General features: G+C 40.1%; 1 protein-coding gene across 1 annotated transcript in view; it reads right to left on the bottom strand.

Annotated features, from left to right (window-relative positions):
* POLR3B (RNA polymerase III subunit B) overlaps window positions 1–24,570 on the bottom strand; it is a 130,779-nt gene that overhangs the window by 72,082 nt on the left and 34,127 nt on the right. Inside the window, 4 exon segments of the mRNA XM_043519596.1 lie at window positions 2,453–2,615; window positions 5,136–5,336; window positions 11,282–11,443; window positions 21,922–22,056. Coding sequence (XP_043375531.1) covers window positions 2,453–2,615; window positions 5,136–5,336; window positions 11,282–11,443; window positions 21,922–22,056 — 661 coding nt within the window.

Below are 24,570 nucleotides of genomic sequence, written 5' to 3'. Positions count from 1 at the left end.
CTTGTTAAATGTGACAGGAAATACCTGTAAGGTGAGTCTATGCTACAGCTGGAAATGAGCCTCCCAGGCCAGATAGAGACAGACTCGAGTTAGCCTTGCTTGAGCTAGCACACTAAAGATAGTAATATGGGCATTGCAGCAAGGGCACTAGTTCTGGCTAGCCATCTAAGCTTGGTTCTAAGAGGGTGGGGGGGTTGAACTCAGGCAGCTAGCCTGAGCCACCACCCGGGCTGCAATGTCCACCCTGCTATCTTTAGTATGCTACCTTAAGCAGAGGTAGTGCGAGTCTATCTAACTGGGCTGGGAGGCTCACTCCCCACTGCTCAGTAGACATACCTGAAAAATTTAAGCTTTTCATCAAGAAGCCAAAACATTTTCAAGTCGAAACCCACAAAATATTTTGGTTTTGTCTGAAAATTTTAGGTTTTTCCTCCAACCGCCCGCCCTGCCAAAAAAAAAAAAAAAAAAAAAAAAAACCAACACCACCAATTTTTTTCAAGGAACACAGACACCTTCCACAAAAATTTGTTTGTTCAAAAATCCACTTTTCCATAGAAAAAGTTTCATTCGAAAATTGTCTACCAACCCTTCCAATAGCCTACATTTCTATCTTGACATTTCTATCTTGACCATCTTGAGCAAAAATGATGTGCTCATTCCAGTTTCATTTTAATGAATTGCTATTCAGTATGCCTACAAAATTCACCATTGCATGTACAGGTAAGTAAAGCTTCTGAAGATTGGAACTCAAGAGCTCTTTGACAGGTATATGGGGGAGGGACTAACCCAGAAATAGCTATGATGACTTATAAGAAAGTAATACCCCCCACCCCCCTGAAATTTACATTAAGGTAACTGTACACAATAGCACTGGAATGTCCTTTTTAAGACCCAATTCAGCAAATCATTCATATTTAGCAAAGCATTTTAGCATGCAAGTTAACTGTTTTGCTGAATAAGGATGGACTTAAGCATTTTATGTCATCTCTGCAGACAATAGAGTAAAAATTTACTTTTAAAGACCTAGCAGAACTGAGATCATCATAGAACATAAAAAGAAATGGTGTAGGTTCTTGGAATTCAGAGTAGTTTATTTATTTTTTTAAATGAACAAACAATAGCTAGAGATTGGTAATGGGATAGGGACCCCTTTTTCTTTGTAGATCACTGGTTCAAATCAAACACGTGTCAGTGGTCTGCAAGACAAATTTTTAAGCACTGAAAAGATCAAAATTGTAGATTTAATAGTGAAAGTCTTTTGCTTTCACTTAATGTTGTATTTTCTATTTTTAGGAATGTTACTCATCTCTGCAAAAGACATTGCTACCATATTCCACAGAACCAGTGAACTAGGAAAAGTAAAGGTTGAGTCACCATTTCTGTTGTAAAACCCCATTTATAATCTGGGTGAAGTGTAACATGTGCATGGCTCATTAGCCTTTAAACAAACAAACAAACAAACACACACTACTACTACTACAGAAATGCAAAGAAAGTCATTTTACTTCTTGAGGACTCTTTCTGGAGAGAGGGACAGGGTATAAAAAACAAAAAAAACCCTTTTTGTTTATCTCCATCTTCTAAACCCTGAATCCAAAATGTAAATGAGGCCTTTTTGCTACCAAAAGAGACCAAATACTGGATGTCTGAAAAGTGATTACTGATGACAAAGAGCAATTTTATTTCATAACTTTTAATCTGTTAGTATCACAAATGGTGAGACTGATATGATATTAAATGAGGATTTAGACAACAGACTTCAAGTCAATAATGTTTTTATGCATAATACACATTCTTTTAAAAACACGTCTATCCAATAAGCAAAAAAGAAAGAAGCTGGCCTGTTCTCCTAGGTGAATTTTTGTAACTATCCATGATGGTGTGGGGAGTGGTGAGGGTGGTGGACTAGATGACCTCTTTAGGTCCCCTTTCCAGCCCTACATTTCTATGATTCTAGGATGGGAGTTCTCCTCAACAAAGATAAAAATATTTCTCAAGAGGATAGTAATGCTAACTTTATAAAAAAAAATAAGAATTAGGAATTCAAACCCTGCATAGCATTACATTCCAGACAATATCACAATCTGTGTGGAATTGAAAGTGTGCCCGTGTGCATGATTCATACAGTACTGTTAGGTACCATTTAAAAGCCCATATTTAAGGACGCCTTAATACAGCCTCCAATTTTGTACCAGAAATTTTGCAGCCACAAATAACTGTGGTCATAATTTTTGGGGCGTAAACAACAACTATAGATGACTAAATGCCATCATTGGGCTGTCAATTCTTTCTGTAGGAGCAGTCAAGATGTCAAAATATATGCACCTGAAATTGGTACATAAAAAACTGCATCTGCACTTGATTATGATAAAAAAAGATGCTGGACAGTTTTTAAAGTTTGGCCCCCTCTATCTGTGTCACGATGGAGCAAGACTGATGGGAAGTTACATACCATTAAGGAAGACAAGGAACACATTTGGATATGAAAGTTCTTCTCCACATAGTAAGTTTACATCTTCTACTCCAAGGTTACTGGCTAATTTAATAATTGGGCCATCTTCCATATCAGTAGTAATGTGAGTCATCAGAGCTAGGTTTTTAACCAAACCACAAGCCTAAAAAACCAAATATGAACAAGTTATTCCAAAGTACATATTCTGATGTTACAAACTGCACTGTTTTTAATACAAAGAAAAGGAGTACCTGTGGCACCTTAGAGACTAACAAATTTATTTAGGGAGCAGCCACTGAGTGCATCCGATGAAGTGAGCTGTAGCTCACGAAAGCTTATGCTCAAATAAATTTGTTAGTCTCTAAGGTGCCACAAGTACTCCTTTTCTTTTTGCGAATACAGACTAACACTCTGAAAACTGTTTTTAATATAATTCTATAAGTATGTACAATGCGTATTACAGCATAAGTGATAGAAATGAGGTTGGATACAAAATAATTCCCTCTGGGAAAAAATATCTTTTTCTTCTCAGATTCTTTAATAAGCCAGGAAGTACCTTCTAATCATCACACTGAAATTCCATGTTTTAGAATTCAAAATTGAAGATTTTAAATTTAAAAAGTGTGACTGCAAAGCTGCAGCTATTTTTCAAATTATTACAGTAGTAGTATTAAATTATGTAGAATACAAGATATATGCAACTATTTTAATTCCTATTGAGATCAAATTTTATTTTTTAAAAAGGTGCTAAACCGTAAGGTATAAAATAGATGTTATTTATCTCTCCATGTAAAAGATACTCTGAAATAGAATAGAAAATTGACTCCGCATCATTAAAGAATTTGAAAATATGTAATATGTGCCCTTAGTAGGGTAGTCTCCAAGCTGAAAATGCATCCATTCTTTTATTTATATGTAAGGCTATTTTTATGACTTAAGATTAGAGTTTCACTGGTAAAATTAAAATTAACCAATGTGACAATAACTTGTTAGGATGCCAAATATATGTTTATATTATTCATTCTAATCAATACAAAAAAAAGTATGTCACTAAAATGGCAGCTTTTAAAGGAATCATAACAAAAGCGGTTTTGTCCATATGAAGGTATCAGCCATTCCATATGCCGTAAAGTAAGCTTTAAGAAAATAAACATATTAAATTATGTAACACTTGGACATTTCAGCAAATCACTTCACCCATTTAAAGCAAATGGTTCATCCTGCTTATCTTCTAGTGCTGGAAAGTCCAGGGCTCCCATCAAGCATTGTATCAGAACAAATTCACTCCCAGTGTCAATTGTTTGGTGAGACAATTTTATAATTTTGTTGCATTAAGAATTTGAAGAAAATTTTCTTAATTACAGCAGTTTCTGTAATAGTCACAAATTATTTACAATAACCTCTTCTTTGGAAGTTTAAGGCTCAGGCTGACATGGCAATCTCACAGTAGACAAGACACATTCATTTATAGTATAAAGGAATACGAGTTTAAGACTCTTTGGACCCTTCAGCCCTGGCTGGTAGAGGGAGCAAGATGAGCTTCCAAAGATAAGGCAGTGCCTGATGTAATTCTGTTGCAAATCCAGATGAAGAGCTCCATATAGAGTCCCATCCAGCTCACCTCAGCCAAACGACATCTGTCATAACAAGGAATGGGGAGTGCAATTAGAGAGGACTGGGTTGGGAATCAGATGGCAAATCCCCATGTACCTTAGCTCTTCACTTGAACTGGAGAGATAGACAATAGTGTCTCTGAACATGCCCCCTTCAACCTTTTTTTTTTTTTTAAATTATAATAGTGGTACTTAGAGGCAGCAGCTAAGATCCAGAGCTCCATAGTGCAATGTGCTGTACACACATAGAAAGAAACAGTCCCTGCTCCACAGAGCTTAACATCTAAAGAGGTAAAACAAATAATTATTCCCATTTTACAGACTGGGAACCAACGCACAGAAATAGTCAATGACTTGCTCCAGGTCTCACAGAAAGTCCGCGGCAGAGGTGGGGATTGGTGCTTACTTGCAGCTCCAACTTGTGAATTTTAAAAGGGAAAAAGTTACCAATCTCCCAGGGGTAGCTTGCCAAATCTAGGCTGTTAGGTGAGCAGGAAGCTGAGCCTTAGCAAGCTGGGCACTCAGTGTTCCCTTGCCCCCTGCAGCAGGAGCTGGAAGAGGGGCTCAGCTAAGTATGGAAAGCACTGGGAAAGGGGAAACTCAGCTATCTGTCCCCCACTCCAGAAGCAAAAGCACCAGCCCCTCCACCACTGTGGGAAAGAAAGGAGATAGACCTTGGGGAACAGAGAGGGTGAGAGTATTGGGAAGAAGGAAAGAATGGAGATGACTTTGTGGATGGGGAAGAAGTAGAGCAGTATAGCAAGAAACTGAATGTCAAGCATCAGCCAAAGACTGCAAAAGATCCTAGAATAGGGCAAAGTAGATAAAACAATGAATTAAGTGCTGATCTCACAGGAGGGTTAAGAGAACTTGTGGTGCTATTGGGAGCTTCACATGAGTTGTGTAGTCAGCCCTTCAGGGTAATGAAAGACAAATTCTCTTCCCCATAACACTGTCAGCAAAGCTGATCCTCTGATAAAGGACTGTCTGGTTCAAAAGAAACTATGCCTGCCTTCCTGGGTTTTGGGGGTGAGTGGAAAAGTGAGGGAAATAAAACGCAAGTTCCTTACCTCTCCTTCAGGAGTGTCCGATGGGCAAAGCATACCCCACTGAGATGGCTGAAGAGATCGGGGGCCACTCACTTTTCTTGTCTTTTCAAACTGAGAAGAGATTCTGGTCATCATTCCCAGAGCTGATATATAAGACAAGCGGGACAATACCTGTGTCACACCTTGGCGGTCCATTTTGAATCTTTTCAGTGACCAATTTCCCTACAGAGCAAAGAAAACATGTATTCTTTCAAAATGCTACCATCATTTACCCCTTATCCTGACCACTCATATTTCTTTTAGAGTTAGTGATACTCAGACCTCAGTGGTTCAGGAGCGAAATTAGTGATCAACATTATTCAAAAGAGTCACAGGAGTGGGAATTCATTGTTTTATTTACTATTTTTATGTATATATATTATTCTCACAGCAAAATAACTGACCCAGTATTATTATTTTATCAACTATAATTAATAACGGAGTAAAAGCATCCCGATTGGTTAATAATTAAATCACACAGTGTTTTACCATCATGTGCTGCAAAGAGCCACTTGCAGCTCGAGCTTCCCTCTCAGTATCACTGTTTTAGAGTATTTCTGACAAACCAGTAGAGAATCTCTGCATTGAAGATGCTGTGCATTTTATAAACAACCTTCTTCTTCCTTATTTGCATCTAAAAATATTCCCCAGGTTGGGGTCTAAATTTCATAGTATATCCCCACAGCTCCCATTGGCTGGGAACAGCGAATTGTGGCCACTGGGAGCTGCGGGCGGACAATGTAAACAAACCGTCTCGCGGCCTGCCAGCGGATTACCCTGATGGCTTGTGTGTGGTCCGCAGGGCACAGGTTGTTCACCAATGTCCTAGAGACTGTTCCAAAACTGGGGGCGTAGTACTGATCTTGTGGAACTGTGACATTGTACCAAACAGAATTTGTTCTGTGTTTACCAGGAACATTCCAGGAGAATGAACATTCAGTGTGATTAAGTGCTTGTATTGAAGAGGAAAGTCAAATAGGTGTAGACACCATCAAAGCTGTTCTTTTGCTCGACTGAATATTAACACTTGTTCCATGTCATATGATAAACTCATTCAGAACACTAAGATACTGGAGGGGAGAGAGCGAGGGACAGGAGAGAAATCCTCCACCATGGCAAATATGCACATGTTGCTGTCAAGTCAGAAGCTGACAACAGCAACACCAGGACTTTTCTTAAAAAAAAAAAAAAGTGTACTTTTTTCCTTTATAGAAGTCTTTTAAACACTTAAAAAAAGAAAGAAAAAAGAACAAAAAAAACACAAACAACCCAACATCATGGAAGTGTCTCAGTTTTTAAGTTTGAAAATATGGTGACCTTTGCTATAACCATGTAGAAAAAAACACTGTACCACTAATTCAACTATGTGCAAGTTACTTTCATCTGAAGAGACCAATGATCTAAATTTACAATCTGAGCTAGCTATGCTGAAAATTACCCCAGAATTAGGATAGGTCAGGACTAGAAAACATGCAATCTTTCTCAAGTAAAACAGACCAATTTCTTAATCTCTGGCAAGGGTATCACTCGTAATACCTCAGAGAGGGATGTCGCTGGAAGCAAACATAAAATAGAGTTTGAGCTAGCTGATGCACTTCCCTCTGGTTGTGACTACCACACTTAGATTGAACAGCTTGGGTCAGGTTGGCATCAGTGGCAACCGCTGTCCTGCATTGGGCTAACTGCTCTTTCCTGAATCACCATGTACTTGTTGCATTTCCACTTCTTTTCAGTCTGTTAGGGTATATCTACACAACAGCTGGGAGGTGAGTGTCTCAGCGTGGGTAGAGTTAGCACACTAAAAATAGTGTGCGCACAACAGCATGGGCAGTGGCTTGGACTCACTGCCAGAGTACTATCCTGCCCAACCCCTGCCACACTGCTATTTATAGGCGCTAGCTCGAGCTGAGCTAGCGTATGTATGTCTACCTGAGCTGGGAATTACATCTCCCAGTTGATGTGTAGTCACACCCTCAAGTAGGGAGAAATTCTTGTTCATGTTTGAGTGAGAAGGGACCCAGTGATCCAGCATGAATTTTTTGCAATGGTGTCAAATAGGACTTGGAAAGATCTATGGGGACGAGACACCCACACTTAATAGTCTGAGCAGATTATTTACAGTTGATTCTTTTGTCATCTGTGTTTGACTTACTAGATCTCTTGGCCTCTAAGAATTCTTCCTAGGGAAGAAACATGTTGTCTTTGTTGATATGTAACAGTACTTGCTGGTGAATTTTAACCGTGACCACATTTTCCTTGCAGCTGACCAAGAATCGGTGAATTAACAAAAGTTTTATCTTGGTCTCCATAATAAGATCCAAGTCCCTCCTGCGTTTGGCTTGATGAGAATGTTATTCCAGATAGGTCAAAATGGATACCAACAGCGTAGAGGTCTACACTTTCTTAAAGACTCTGCAGGCAGAAAAGAGTCCAATCCGACATGTCTTGTATTGATATGTTCTGTCATAATAGAAGCAGAGGAATCTCAACTGTGATTTTCATATAGGCTTTCTCAAGTCTATCAGCATCATGATATCCTTGGGATTACTGCAGCTATGGAATGGAATGTCTTTATGGAATTTCAAATACTTAATATTTTGCTAAGGAACTTCAAGCCCAATATTGCTCTGATTTCTTGGGGACAACAAAGATAGATTACCAAGAGCCTACTTTGTTCCCCTGTTGGACAGACTCCAACATCTCTATTGACATTAGATATTCTGTGGCACAGAACAGATTGCAGCATTTCTGCAAGTTTATGGATTTGGGAGACTATATGAATCTGTTGTTAAATTCAACACAAGTTCCGGGACATAATCTCTGCGGGGAGTTTCCAGAATCCACTTGTTGGATATAGCATGTTCCATTCCATTTTGAAAAGAAAGATTCCACCACTAATTATGTAGGTCCTGGCTGTCATCAGGCTGTCTGGTATAGGACTAGCTGGTGGAAATATGGCATACATATCCTTATCTGCTGTATCTTCCTCAGGATTGCCCTCTGTTGAAACCTGTGTCCTTTCTGGGGAACTCTTTCAGTAGATGTCAGCAAAAGAAATTCTTGACTTAGTTTAGGACCTAGTTCCCTGAAATCATTTCAGAGTGTGGTTTGTTGGGCTTCTTAAAGTTAGAGTTGTTACTATGTTATTCATTTTCTCACTGTCCAGCAGATTGAGCCAAACCTGGTGGCTACTTTGCCTACATATCTCCAAAGTGCAAAGCTATTGTCCTGGCTGTGATGAAGGACATGGCCAGGACACTTGGTGATCAGACTGTAGATTATTTTGTCTTTTGGGACCTTAGTTCAGTTCCTTAATTTAGACAATGGCTGCCCTGGAGAAGCATGTGGAAACTGATGAAGCTTGAAGTGAGGCACAATCTTACAATCCATAAGGTCCTTGTGGAGGAAATTCTCCTTCATCAGGAGAGAAGTCTTGGATGTGGGCTACCACTGCTACATGTACTTTGAGTAGAAAAAAGGAGCAACATTTTCCTTCTGATGTGCATGGAACTTGCCATATTGCTATTAGGCAATCCTTTTCTAGATGCTCCTAGTCTCTGAATGAGGTTTTCCACAGAGGCATGAATAGCATGGCATGGTACTTTGGGCAATACAGAAGCCACATTGTGGCTACAGGATTCAACTCCTCAATCTCAGTTTACCCTGTGTGACACAGACTTGAACATCTCAGGCAGGAGAAAATACTCCTGTGTTTCTTTACCAGACTCTTATTCAGACAACACTCTCTCCTCACCAAATGAGCTGTCTGAGGAGCAAAACCTTACTGAGGAAAGGGTGACTGCATATGTTCCACCTTTTGGCTTCCTTAAGCCTTTAGCCATTTAGAATGCATGCATTTCTTCCTCACTCTTTCTATGACATAGAGGAAGAAGAGTCCCATTGACTCAACCTCAGATTCCGGTCATTCTGACTAATCCAGTTCTTCTCCAGGATCTCATCTTGATAGCCTGCTCTGTGTATTCTTGCTCTTCATCCTCACCTGAGCTGGAGAAGAATAATTCTCTTGGCAGGTACTTAGATGAAGGAGAAGCAGCCTAGTTTGAGGAGTTGCATGGACCTTTAGAAATTATGCAAACCTAACACTGTCCAGAAAAATGAGTGGCAGGTGACAGTGTGTAAATGTAGATGAAACAGTACAGCAATAACATTCCTGTAACAAATAGGAAAAGTATGGTCTTTCAGAGTAAAGAGACTCCTGGTTAAGACATATTTTTTAATTGTCCCAACAGCTTGCAAACACAGACATAGAAATGTTTTAAGCCTGTAAAATTATTGCATGTTCCACTTACTCCCCCACTCCCTCTTTCACTTTTGGGAAACAAAATATGAAGTCTGTAGTAAGCATCATTGAACACCACGTAGATGGCTGAAGCAGGAATGCTATGGCTTCTTCTACATGCTGTGGGTGTAATTACGAATCTGCTGAGCTATTCCATGTTCTCAGGGACTATCCTTAAAAACTTTCTGGTGAGATTTGTTCTACTATAGCACCAGTCTTAGAAATAGAACTTGTTTAGTTTCCTGAAAAGTATACATTGAGCATTATTCCTGGGAAATTATTTTCAATGGTTCAGAGCAGATGGCTTTTAATTGCTTGTGTGGTAGTGGGAAAAAAAAAAGTCTTAAGACAGTGGAAGGAGGAAGAATTTATAGTATATACTGAATAGTTGGCAGATTTATCTCTGTCAGCCCAAATGCAAAAACTGGCATCTGCTAGAAGAAGCCACTAGGATTTAGAAGACAGATTTGTGAGTCTTTTTTAGTTATTTGCATTATAAGATTTAACTATATTTGGTACACTCAAAATTAAATACAAGATGAGCTTTATACCTGGACTCTGCTAGTTAAAGACTAAGATGTTTTTGCATGTGATTTGTAGTGCCAATTTTGTTTTTAAAACTGAAGAAAAACTCAACCTGATTCTAAGCAGAAAAAAGACCAAGAATTCCAAAGGCTGTGCAATATGTATTGACATTTATTTTTTAAATTGTTAACTGTGGACTACTTTGAGTTAATCTATTTTTAAAAAACAGAATTAGTTAAAGAATTTCAAATGCTTCACTACAGTTAGCTAAACCTCAGTGTCCCTCATAGCAACCTCATTTTACAGTTGGGTAAACTGAGGTTCAGATCTGGAGTGGCATCATTATGCTTTGGCAAAAATAAAAAGTACCCACTTGGATTTTGTTGAGATGGAAAACAGCATGAAACTAGAGATCAAAACACCCTAAGAAGCTTATAAAATTGATCTTGTTACCAGCTTTCACCAGTTCTCCTATGCAACTCTAAATTGTTCAGAACTTCTGAATTGTACATCTGAACAAGGTTCACCTCTAACCCCAGGTCCTTTTAGCCAACAGGAAACGGATACATGGGCTCCAGAGTAACCCACATGTACACACTGAAAATTAATTCTTTAGTTGTTGGACAAATAATATTTAAAAAGCACCTAGCAGCTTGCCCAGTGTTACATAAGTCAATATCAGACAGAAACAGAACACAGAAGTCCTAGTCCCCTGGTACAACCAGTAGACTGCATCATTACTCTTAATTACAAAACACCTGTGAACAAAAAGAAGCATGGTCCCTTTAAAAGATCCAGACCTATAGCAGATCCTCTATTTTTCTCAATTTACAAACTAGAGCTGGTTGAAAATTTGAGTTTTTGAAACTGACTGAATTTTTTTTGCAAAAAAAAATGTCAGTTTTTTCTGCATTTTTCAACCAGCTCCATCACAAATATTGCAGTTTGACATCAGATAAATCTAGGTGCCAAGTACTCACCATGAATCACTGATGTAAACAAAATATTTTTTTGATAATTTAAAATGTCTTTGTTCTCACTGTTCATTTCAGTAGGACTTCAAAGTAGTATACATTAATATAAATGTATTATGTTGATCATTATGTCTCTCAGTGAGTTCTTCGAGCTTTATTCATGACAGTTTTATCACTTGAATTTATAAAGAATATTAATAGCTTTGTTTTCATGATCAAAGATACTGGAACCACCAGGACAAAAATAACTTACCCATTCATCCCAGCCACCACCCCCCTTTCAGGCTGATGAGAAACCCCACCAAGCAGCAATAAAACATAGTACTTACAGTAGAGATGGCATTTACCATGCCATTGGTGATCTGATCTTGACGCATATGCTTCACTACATCAAACTGGGCTGCTCTCTGCTTTGGAATGACCTGATCAGCAATCTTTTTCATTTCAGAGTTAAATTTTTTGAACAAATCTTCAAAGAGAAGGGAAAGAAGCTGCAAACACAAAACAACTGGATTTAGAGTGAATAGTGAGCGACTTTTCTTCTTCTGAGAGACCAAAAGTGATGCATTTTAGGTCATCAATGCTTACTAACATCACCTTACTAAAAAGAATAAAAACTGTATATTCAGTACCTGACTTTTTGGTGAGAAGGCAAACAGAAGACCAGATTAGAAATAATTTCAAATCAACAAATGGCCCAGAACACCTACTCTTTTTTTATTTTTCTGGCTTTCTCTTTCACCATACTTCTCTTTTCAAAATTCTGAGGCTGCACTAGCCATTTATTGATTACAATCCTTTTTCAACCTGGTGACATTGTATCTCTTTGATCAACCACCGCTAAGGTGTGATTCTCCTGATCTCCTGACAACTATTTTCACTATGGCTATACAGAAATTTGACTGCCTTAACATTCAGCCCCGGACTCCGCTGCATAAGCAGGCATCCTCGGGGGGGGAGGGGGGGGAAGAACCCTCTTAGGGATTCTACTTGTACAAACAGCAGAGTTTCTCCTCCTCTCCCTCCCTCCGAAGGATGCCTCGGGAGCTGTGGAAGAACGATGCTGTTGCGTGGAGCACTTTTAGAAAGAACCCTAACAATATGGATTTTGGGGCTGGGGTGGCTGGCATGGTCAGACTGAGGCAGGGGAGGGGCAGCAGCAGACAGTTACCACAACTATTGCAGAAAAAGAGTTGGGACAAGTCTTTCCTTTCAGTAACCTAGCCAGTGCCAGGAACTGCCTGCTTCCCTCTGGTGCAGCTGAAACTCCTTTCCCATTTCTGACAGGGTAGATCTGAGATTCTAGATTGGTACTCTCTCTGATGTACATCTAACCTCCTGTTATTCTTAAGCTATGGTCTATATTCAAGTAGCTCCTGCAATGTGCCAAACCCCATCCACCCACAGAAAGATATGATCACTAAATGAAGAGTCTACAGGTGGGTACACAAAGTACTACAAAGGGGATTGGGGATATGAAAATGCCTGGTATAAAAGGACTATTCAAACATGATGTATTATGGTCCCCAAAACCTCCTCTTCTAATATATGTTCTCCATGTATTTTAACTTATTACCAGGCAGTGTTATTCTGCCTGTTGTCTATTATGGAGATGTCCTCCAGGCTCTGAAGGGTTTTGCTATTGATATTTCACAAGGTTTTCCAACCCTCCAGAAAAATAGGCTTGCCAAAATACCTAAATTTGCATCATTAAATGATGCATTGTCAATGTTTACACGAAGTTAGTTTTTCAAAAACAAGCAGTATAAATTCTAACAACTTGGCAATCCTATTCTGAGATTCTGTTTTACAGCAACTTGAATGTCAGAAAGACTAAAAATGCACTAGCTACTGAATGCCAAAAATGGTAGTTCCCAGCATACAAAGCATTGTAGTGCTGAATAAATTGGGTAATCAGCAAGCACAGCTAAGACATTCTGGAGTCTACTGCATATTTAATTTCTGTGTGTGAAGAATGAAACTGAATTATAACTGTCACCTCTGAACTGCACATAATGTCATGTCTCCTCCCTTGCAAGCACAGAGCCAGTCACTCACTTCTCTCCCAACAAGAAGGGCCACCCATTCTCATCTGCCATCTTTCCACCAACATGCTCCAGCTAGGCTGCACAAAGCATATGACCTATGCACAGTCAAAAGCTACTGGAAATCATAACATCTGAAATCAACATTGTCAGGCCTCCATTTTGCCGACATCTTAGATGAATCACACACAAAAACAGAAGCATGAAAACTTCAGAAAGTCATTTAAATTCACAACTATGAGGTGTTCTAACTTACAGGTTATCATTTCAACAAGGAGTCTAAAGACTAGTAGCTTTCACAACAGCAGCCTGAGTGATTTGAATACTGCTGTGCTTCAGGAATACCAGGACATTTAATAAAATCTCTCTCTTTGGAATTGATGTGAATTTTTTTAATTATTTTTGTTTTGTTTCCAATTAAAAGTGATTTTCCTGTAACAGCTGAGTTCTCCCAAAGCACAACTCAAGCAGCTGAGGACAAGATTTTTACAAGCTTTGGGATCCTGTGAGATCCTAATGCTTAACCCTATGCCTTCTCCCACTGAAGTACAGGGCAAGACTCCCACCAGGCTTTAAAGACAGCAGGATTGGGCACCCTAAACTAAACTCTTCAGGGCAGGGAGAACATTTTCTTATATCTATAAAGCACTGTGTAAGCCAATAGTACTAAATAAATAATTCTATATGTTAAATGCAAAATCACTTAGATTTAACTTAGCACCTAAGGTTGAAAATTTAAATAACCTGAAGTAGTAAATAAAGTTAAGGTTCCTACATCACCATACAATTACATCTCTTAGCAGTCACTCTTTCCCCTTTACTACTGAGTTTCAATATACACATGTGAAGTATTTACTTAAACCTTCCTTTTGAATATCCAATTTCTCTATTTGATTTTGTGTTTCACGGAAGAGGTCTTCCTCCCATCTTGGTCACCATATATAAAAGGTCTCAGAGGGTATGTCTACACCAACAGTTCTCAAAATGTGGGTCGGAACCCCAAAGCGGGTCAGGACCCTGTTTTAAGGGGGTCGCCAAAGGTTGGTATTAGCCTTGCTGGGGCCCAGGGCCAAAGCCCAAGCCCCACTGTCCAGGGCTGAAGCCCAAGGGTTTCAGCACTGAGTGTGTGTGTGGGGGAGGAGCCCCTCAGGTTACAGGCCCCCACTTGAGACTGAAGCCCTTGGTCCCCCCAGCTCCAAGAATGGTGGGGCTCTGGCTTTGGCCCTGGCACCCCTGCCTGGGGCAGCAGGGCTGAGACAGACTCAGGATTCAGTCCTCCCTCTTGGGGTCATGTAGCAATACTGGTTGTCAGAAGGGGGTCGTGATGCAATGAAGTTTGAGAACCCCTGGTCTACACTGTAATCAAAGACCTGAGGCATGGCCACAGCTGGCTTGGGTCAGCTGACTCAGGCTTGCGGGGCTCAGGCAGCAGGGCTATACAACTAGTGCAGATGAGCAGGCTCAGGCTAGAGCCCATGCTCTGAGACCCTACATGGTGAGGAGTCTTGAGCCTAGGCTCCAGCACGAGCATCTACACTGTAGTTTTACAGCCCTGTAGCCAGAGCTCCGTGAGTCCTAGTCAGCTGACCTGGGGCTTTGAGACTCGGTGCCATGGGTTGTTTATTGCAGTGCAGACATACCCTGAGGGAGATGAATTCTAAACACCATAGGCTAAAGAAACATCTCTATGTCTTGCTCTGTAGACCCGGCAAGTACGTTCTCTGCAGTGGAGGAATGCTTATGATATTACCTTCTGAGATCATCCAAACTACTTCATCTGCAGTCCTGAGAAAAACAGGGGTCTTGCTGGGATTTGTATCTCTCTTCTTTGTACTTGCTTACAGAGGGTCAGATGTAGTCTGGATAAGAATTTTCAGCCACACCCCTTCCATGGAAAGGCATGTTAACTTTTCCCAGTAATGCAATTTGTATAGACACTACTCTTACCAACAACATGCCTTTGTTACCATACGGCCCTATCAGGCCCTCCTAGCAGCACCCTGAGATGGGCCATCATCACTTGCAGCTTGTTCAAGCAACCCTGAGTACTATTTATTTATTTATACATATAGAGAGGCTGGCAATGTGTACTCTCCGAGGGAAGCGCTGAACCTACCAGCAGTAGAGTCAGTTCTTCGCCATTGCCTTTCCCAGCCAGAAAGGGATACGGACAGGGTTGCTGACAGTTATTTGTCAAAACTGTTTTGATGGAAAATTGGGTCTTTCACTAAATGAAATTTTGTACGAGATGTGTCTTTTGGCTGGGAAAACATTCAGTTTTTCAATGAAAAGTCAAAATTTCCCACAGAAAACAAGAAGTGTTTTACGATGAGCTTTAGAGAGGGATACAAAAAGGACCCCAACACCTCCAGTATCTCAGCAAACATTTCTGGCCTAAACTCAAATCAGACAAGACTGTTTTTGTTCACTCCACATCTTATCCTGCATCCAGAGAAGCAAACAACTCAGCTCAGATCCATCTGATGCATAAAAGTAATAAAAATTTCCTCCCAATGGAAGGGGCATTATTCCACCTGCACAAAGGCAGTTTGGATTAACTAAACTGGTGACGATGGCAAGCAAATTCGCTGACTGAGATTTTGTGGACGCTAGGGCAGAGACCAAAATTCATGTATCCTGCACAGCCACTACATCACAGTTTTTAAAAAAAACCCAACAGAGTCATCATGAGATTCTTGCCAAGAGTGCTTTAGCCATCTTCCCTCACTTCATCCATTATGGGTCATCCGTAAATCAACATGACTTGTATGAAGACAAAACCAGTAAAGAGGGCATGGCTGACATAGAGCAGCTATGTCATAATTTTATGAATGCTGCACATGACCTAGCTACTGAGACAGAGTGGCACTACATTGGTTTAGCGCAGGGGTTCTCAAACTTCATTGCACTGCGACCCCTTTTGACAACAAAAATTACTACACGACCCCAGGAGTGGGACCAATGCCCAAGCACGTCCGAGCCCTACCCCTGGGGTGGGCAGGCCAAAGCCCAAGCCCCACTGCCCTGGGTGGGGTGGACCAAAGCTGAAGCCCAAGGGCTTCAGTTCCAGGCATAGGGCCAGTAACATGAGCCTTGATGCCCCGGGCTGAACCCCTCAGGCTTCAGCTTTAGCCCCGGGTGGTGGGGCTTGGGCTTCAACTTCAACCCCAGCAAGTCTAAGCCAGCCCTGGTGACCCCATTAAAATGAGGTCCTGACCCACAGTTTGAGAACCACTGATTTAGTGGAATGTTTATTATATGCCTATATTGCTTTAATTGCATGAGGGTTGACACCAGGAAGAAGACAGTAGCTCCCAGATTAAAAAACATCCCAGCACACACTTGAAAGACAACGGGAAAGCTCCTACATCTTATATCCAATGAAAGGATCCTACATCCTATATCCAATGAAGTTGCAAGACTTGTTCTGCCAGCGCTGGGAGTTAACAGATCAAAGGGCTATAAACAGGTAAAAATGACTTGGTCCCTGTAGGGACAAGGTGGGTGGCGATTAAAAACCTGAGCAGGATTTAGAGACACACTTCCTGAAGCAAAGATGCTGAACTGGGTTATGAGTTTAGGGAACAGACTGCCATCCAGACCCTAAAGGTCTTGGAATGTCTGTAACAAGCTTAGACCTACCAGTTTCCCCTTCTGGAAGGAGAATAGACTTCTGGTAGGCTAGAGATGCATATAGCATGTTTATTGTTTTAAGATCTTTTTTCTTTGAAATGCTTTAGTTTTAAGACAATACCTTGTTTTAATATGGCTGTCTGGTCACTGGACACCACTGGTCATAGCTCCCAGAAAGAAGAAAATTGCAGGTACTGAATCTAAATTGGACCTGCTGAGGTAATCACGGTTAGCACCAGGGGACTATAGCCCAACACCATCTGACAGTGTGAGAATCCTGTGATTCTACCTCGAGAAAGCAGACAGCTCAAGGCCTGAGATCGGGGATGGGGAGGCGGGCAGGGGCAGAAGGGATGCATTCAAAGAGACCAGGACAGGCCAGAGGTGCAATTAGCTTGGTAATTTACAGAAGGCAGCTAGATGTTATCCTATCAACAGCAGAGGATATATATATTATAAAAACAAAAAAACAAAAAACATACTAACAGGTTTCAGAGTAGCAGCCGTGTTAGTCTGTATTCGCAAAAAGAAAAGGAGTACTTGTGGCACCTTAGAGAAAAACATACTAAACTCTTGACAAAATGGTCTGCTGGATAAATATTATCATCTCTTAAACCCCTCTGGAGGCTTCTAAACAACCTTAACTCTGCAGGGAAATCATGCAATAACCTTGATAAGGACATTTTAGTGTTTGTGGTTCCAGAACAGTTTAAATTAATTTTTAAAGTAATTAGGTTTTTCCCCCCCTCTTCCCCTCCCCACTTCCACACAGTATCACTATAGAGACTGTATGAAGCCTCTGCATTATTCTGTTATGAGAACTGGGACCAAAAAAACCCATTTTGACACTGGGTGCAAAATTTCTTAAAGGGCTCACTTTTTATTTATTTTAATTAACAGATTTACTTAGAAATTCCCACAAAATTCATTCTATATCCAAAAGAGTAAGTGCTATCATTTTGGGAAGGATACACTACATATTTTTTTAAATACATAACAAAAAGTTTGAATCTCTTCTTTAAGGGCTTGTCCACACACTATGGGGGCTACAGCAGCTTGGCAATGGCACCATAGATATGCTCTTGTAACCCCGTAGCATGCCACAGATAAACTCCTTCTGTTACTATCGTGAGTTTCTGTCACTGTAGTAACTCTGCCTCCCTGAGCTGCGGTAGCTAGGTGAATGGAAATATTCTTCCATTGACGTAGCCGTATCTACACCAGGGATTTAGGTTGGCATAATTACAGCTCTCCGGGGTCGGAGTTTTTCACACCCTTGAGCGCCGTAGGTACATTGACCTAAACCCCGGTGTAGACCAGGCTTTAATGCAAAACTCACACCTTGTCACTCCTTGACTATGGAGCCACAGTGGGTGCTTCCATAACAACAGTTCCTTTTTGGCTCAAAATCATTCTACTTAATTTTAAAAGTCAGACAGACCATACACTCTTAGGGAGGAAAACTTAACTGAAGTCTTCAAAGTTATACCCCTTTACTGAGAATGAAGTGTGAGTGAGAGGGAAACAGTTTTGCAGTTTGTCCCCCTGACAATTCTAATGATCAAGGGGCTTGAGCCAGCGTCCACTGAAGTCAAGAGTATTTCCATTGATGTAAATTGGCTTTTGATCATACCTTAAAATGAATGTCCAGTAAAAACTGAATGTTTTAATTAGCCAATTAGAAAAATATTTTCTGCACTGAACCTGCTGACTGAAAAATAAAACACTACAATTCCACTAAAATCTTCCAGTGCCAGGAACTGTAGTGAATATGGACACAAACCAAATCTCTTTTTCTTTGAGGTAATAAGTTATAACCTAAGTACATCAACTTTAAATTTTCCAGCCTAAAAGCCTTACACAGTTTGCTAATTTTTGTACTTTCACAGCCTCTCCGTAAGAGCAGTGAATAACTGCAAAACAGTCTCACAATAAGCACATTATTTAGGTCAAGAGTAAGTGATTAAAAGAAAAGGGATGGAATGCCAGTGATAATATTCAATACATTTCAGAGCTAGTCCAAGGCCTTTCAGCCAGCTTAAGACAGGAGCACTAAAGAGCAAATTATATTTAAGAAAAAAATACTGACAGCTCATCAATTGATTGAAAATCCAAAGAAAAAAAATTAATAAAGAAGTTAAGCTGCTGAAATACAGTTTTACCAATTAGCTTAATGTCAGAAAATTCTAATTAGGAGCCTTGAGATTGTTATTTAGTGTTTAAGCCTTTAGAATGCCAAATTCTCCTTTTCACACAAACTGGTTGCAAAATTAAAGACATTAGGCAGCCTTAATTATATTATCAGAACAGCTGGGATTAGGCAATCTCTGAAGTCAAGGCGGTATTCTTTTGTCACAGGGTAGAAATCCCTTGCTTTCCAGGGTGCCGGATTTTGGTGCTGTTCCATATCTCACCCATACAAAGCTAGCTGCATTCGAAACAAAAAAAAATTGAGGACAAAGAACAGAGTAATGCTCAGCAAATAATGAACACATTAAGGAAAGAGAAAAGGTAGGTGAAAAGATTAAGCCTGAAATCAGTAGGTTTTGCTAACACCTCTGCTGGCACCTGGCCTACCAAGCCTCTAGTGGCAGAAAGACTAAGAGAAAGCTCTGTAAACCAGCTTGGCTAGTGGATACAACTCTGTTATCTAAAGCTAAAGCACATTTCATACTCCCTTGTCCCATGGGGTGTGAAATTAGTAGCTATTGTTTTCACACATTTTTATAAACACAATGCCTTTTATGTCTTTACATTGTTTAGACCGCTATGTTTTCCTCTTCACACGGGAATGCTCTTTTTTAATTCAAATCTTTAAGCAACAGGATTTTTATTCCAGAAACACAAATTTAGCATTTTAAAAATCTTAGCCCATTTAGTTACACAAACTTCTGCTAATTGTAAAAATTTTAAAACTCACTTAAAGAAAAAGTGAAATCTCATCCTATGCTTTATTTTAATTATTTTAGTCCCCAAGTAGAGGTAAATCAAGCTTATGCTGTTAAGATGTGTTGGGGTGGGGGAAAGAGAGGAAAGGGGAGTCAAATGCTCAGCTTCCAAGGATCATTTAGGAAATCCCAAGGGAACTAGAACTACTAAATCAAATGGTACAAATATACGCAATCGCTGCACAGCTATCCATGATGAAATAAACTACTATGCATTGCCTTTGTTGTGATGATCTTCTACAATTAAAAAACAAAAAAAACAAAAAAAAAAAAAACACACTTCCCACTTAATTTAACCAACTTTTAGAGAGACAAGGTGGGAGAGGCAATATCTTTTATTGGACCAACTTCTGTTAGTCCAGTGAAAGATACTACTTCACCCACCTTGTTTCTCTAACATCCTGGGACCAACATGGCTACACCATCACTTTAACCAACTATGGCAGTTTTAACATTTGCAACCAGAATGCTTTTGTTTCAGATTGCAGAAAGGTTGTATTTATGATTTCTGTGATTTGATTACACCAAGGCAAACAATCAACCTTCAATTTATTTAAGTAGGATGGCTATAGTGGCAAATTAATGATTGCTTTTACTGGTTACAATACTACAGAACTACAGCAATAATGTTACAAGTTAAGGCTGCAGTGGTGCTTTAATTATAATCTTAAAACATTTGGTCAATTATAATATTCCAGGGGGAAAAAATTAACTTTAAGCTGAAGTTGTTCCATGCTTGTGTAAAATCAGAAAGAATTCTGTTAGGGAGGAAAGTTAGGCAAAGTTTTGTTAGCTGTTTGAAAAAAGGGCATTTTTACACTAGTTAAAACTTTTTGTTGTTTTATTTGAGCTCTGATAACTTAAGAGAAGTTGTGTGAAAACTGTCAGATTCATAGATACTAAGGTCAGAAGGGATCATTATGATCATCTAGTCTGACCTCCTGCACAACGCAGGCCACAGAATCTCACCCACCCACTCCTGCGAAAAACCTCTCACCTATGTCTGAGCTATTGAAGTTCTCAAATCGTGGTTTAAAGACTTCAAGGAGCAGAGATTACATTCATATGTATTTTGGAGATGAAGTTTTTCTATTTTAAAGCATCTTAACTTCAGTGCATTCTCCCAGGATGTCACTGTGGAAAGACACCATGAGATAACTTCTTGAACTGCCATAATAGTGGAGAGTGCTTCAGAAATATTGTTTCTCTTTTTCTGGCAGATCTTAACTCTGCATTTCCTGGTTATCTCACATTTATTGTTTGTGTTTTTAGTCTAAAGCACTTGTAAGGGGTGAGGGTGAGTGGGGATAATGGTAACTTTGAATTTTTGAGGTGCGAGTGTCATGTTCTGGGTAGGCATAAAGAGCACAGGGCACTGCTGTGTGCCTACAATCACAAATCCATAAGTAAATGGGGTGTGTGTGTGTGTGTGTGTTGCACACAGTTTTCCCAGTTTGCCTCATTATGTACATCAGTCTAAATTCTTCATGTATGCTCTAAGAAGATACAGAAGTAGTACAACATAAAAACACGTGCAATCCTTAAATGCTATTATATACCTGAATACACAGTTTTAATTTGTACTGAGTCAAGCAATGAAGTCCAGCCTCAATCTAAACTACTTCCTCATCACAATTAAATAATAAAATGTAAAATAATGTAAGTTATACTAGGGCCTTGGTAACTAAAGTGGTCAGTGCCCTAAACTGATAGACATATAGACAACAAACCCCTTTTATCAGGAGCATGCAAGGACATGCAACACAGAGTTCGCAGCCCAGAGGGAGGGGAGCTAAGGTTGCTTTAAGCCATCTTTGCACCTTCCCAATCTGAGCTGCTTCTGTGGCTGGAGAAACCCCCGGCATAACTCAGACAACCCAAGGGGCCTGTCTAAGTTACGGCAGCCTGCTGGGGCAGTTCTAATCTCTGCAGGCCTGCAGCACATCCCTGATATGCCCTCCTGCCTCCGGTCCCAACCTCTACACCACAGCTTGCAAGGGGATCCTCAGAAGACAGCCCTTACAGGGGTCTTCTGCAATATGTGTACCAAGAGAGTTCTCCTACAGCCAGACCTGGGGCTATTAAGGCCCCCTTACACTGCTCCAACCCTATTCCCAAGTGTAAAGGGGCAGAGTGAGGGTGAGAATCTTACTTCAAGTGTTTTATATTGTTTAAGACCCAATTCAGGGAAAGCATACCTATAGTTAAGCACATGTTTAAACTTTAGAAAAGCCAAGGAGGAGGAAATCAAACTCGACAGGTTCCCCCACATCTACATTTTTTTTAAAGTAAAAACAAAAACAAAAACACACACACACACACAGCCCCAGAGTGGGGACCCACCTGTCCAGCCAATTCCAATCGCTTGTTTCCATAATAGTCTCTGTCATCTACTTTGTTTTCTCCTTGGGCCAGAATTACCCTGCGGACCATCACTGCTGTGTAGATGCACTTGGCACGGAAATGAAACTCTTTTACCTGTAAGCAAAAAGGTTCGAGAAAAATATTGATATCACAGGATCAAACGTGCAGTTTTGACTCAAAGATCCCCACTTAAACAAGTGGGGAGTTGAGCCTGAGTGAGGACTGTAGAATGGGGCTTGTTTTACATTATGAAAGCCACCAAGAGAAACCTTAAATGTGTTAGGAACATTGAAAGAGAACTTAAAATGAAACAGATTGGAATAAGTATGTATGTCAAATATGTTGTTATGGCAATCCTTTGAATTGATATCGGATATTGTCTAGCTATGAAGAAAAAAGTTGCAGGAAATGGAATAATTCAATACTGTGGCATTTTGTAAACATAAGCAACTATTACTAATGAAACTTATTTCAACTACACTGGAAATTAAGACACGTTGCCTGCCACACACACACACACACACACACACACACACACACAGAGCTTGGCCCATAAAGCAAGTTTGTCCCATATCCCACCAGTAAACTCAATCTTGAGTTAGGAATCATTATTTTCCACTCTGTTTCAGATCTGTTTCCCAAACAGAGATTTTCAACTGCATCAAGTAATAGCCTTCAAGACTTCACATTTTGATTTAGATTCAGCTTGAAAGTTCTAGTGTGGGAGGTAATACCAAATCTGCATTTACACTCTTAGAATAGACAGCAAGACTTTATCTTCCAAAAATCACATATTCCCTACCCCCACAATTTGGATAAACTCTCCTTTGTTTCCTGCATAACAACTTTCCTGTGTGGAAGGCTGGATGGAGCTCCATTCACAATTTGAGAATGTTGTTCCTTGATCCCCCACTTGTAAGGCTTGAGGTTTTCCAAACTACCTCTCTCAATCCAACAGCCACAGAATCCTTGTTTAGTTTTAATCAGAAGTGAAGCCATATGCAACCGATACATTGCATGGTCATCACTTTAAAAATACTCATAACTGGGAAAATAGATCTTAAAATCTTCATTGGAGAGAGGAGGACTTTTCTGTTCTGCATGTTTTGCAGATTTAGGTTTTAGCTATTATACTAGCAGACATCAATAGATTCCCAGAAGAAATGTATGTTTGAATGTTCCTGTGCCATTTTTTTTAAAAGAAGACTAGCAATAAAATAGTGTGTTTAGCAGCCCCCATTCCTCATAACTGTTCTAATATAGGAAGGGCTTCCACGTTCCTTGGTCACTTGTTTTTCCTCTACAAAGCAGACCTTTCTCGCAAATACCACTTCACTTGAAAAAAAAAAATTGTTACGTTTGAATATTCACATTCAAATAGACAAATTCTAATTCAGCAACTACTGATCCACAATACAGTTCACCTCATCACACTATTTTAATAAAGTTTAGGCTCTGGCACAGAGTGTGCTTGGAAAAAAATCCCTGCAAAATCAAGACATCTTTGCTGGAGGACTATTTATCTCCTCCACTATACTTACTCAACCTTTTCTGAAGTGAGAGGAAAGAGAAAGCTACTGAGACACAGTTTTATCTTTTACTTAACGGAAAAGGATATGATTTCTTCAAACACCTATTTCACTAGCGAGTTTCCTCCCCTTTAGAAATATATTGTGAATTTATTTATCTTAAAAGTGAATTTTTGTACTCAAATAATACCAGGCTGATAACACTTTTCCCTCAGAGGAGCTTCAGTGCACATAGATAACTCAAATCTCTCCTCTTGTATTTTAATACTTGCTAGGAATTCTACCTCTACGGGCAAGAGGTCAGTGTGCTCTACATTCTTGACTTTGCTCCAGATTGCAATGAGTGCTAATTATGGTGATGGACTATAAGGTTGGCTGCTATGAGGAGACTATACATCCACTTTTCTGTTGAGAAGCCTGGAATGTGGGAACATGGTGACTAAGGTCTCAAAATGCAGACTTCTTTCCTTCTGTTTATCTCAGTAATTATACCACACTCATGAAATTGGCACTTGAACTGGCATCTAGGGCTGCAGCTTAAGGCAGCAGGACCTCCAGATGGAAAACCCAGTGCTAGGGAGTCCACAGAAAAAATAATTAAAACAACACACAAACCAACCAGTTCAAGATTAGGTTTTTCTAGCAGTTCTGTTCAGACAGACCTCTAAAGATTTATTCTGGGTTTTTTAGTGTAATCCACACACCTCCCAGGTGTGGTGTTCTGTCCCATCTAGTGGCACTGAGACCACTTAGAGAGACAGGCATATGGCTTTTAGCTCATGCACTAAGCTCCAGAGGTCCCAGGTTTGATCCCGCCCGCCAATGACTGGGGTCTGTTGGCATTACAAGTGGGGGCTCTGGGATTTCAACTGCAAAGTCTCTGAAACTCGGGACGGGCTTCCTCAGCTAGGGGAAGTATGTAACCCACACACCTCCTGGGTATATAGTGTTCTGTCCCATCTAGTGGCAGATGGGCAAGAGATAAATGAGTTTTCTCTGCCGCCTTAGCTAAGAGCCACGTGGCTTTTAGCTCATGCAGTAGAATCTCATGCATTTAGCTCCAGAGGTCCCAGGTTCGATCCTGCCCACCGATGACGGA

Source organism: Dermochelys coriacea, chromosome 1, assembly GCF_009764565.3.
Source record: "Dermochelys coriacea isolate rDerCor1 chromosome 1, rDerCor1.pri.v4, whole genome shotgun sequence".
NCBI lineage: Eukaryota > Metazoa > Chordata > Testudines > Dermochelyidae > Dermochelys > Dermochelys coriacea.
This window is presented reverse-complemented; position numbering and strand designations above follow the sequence as displayed.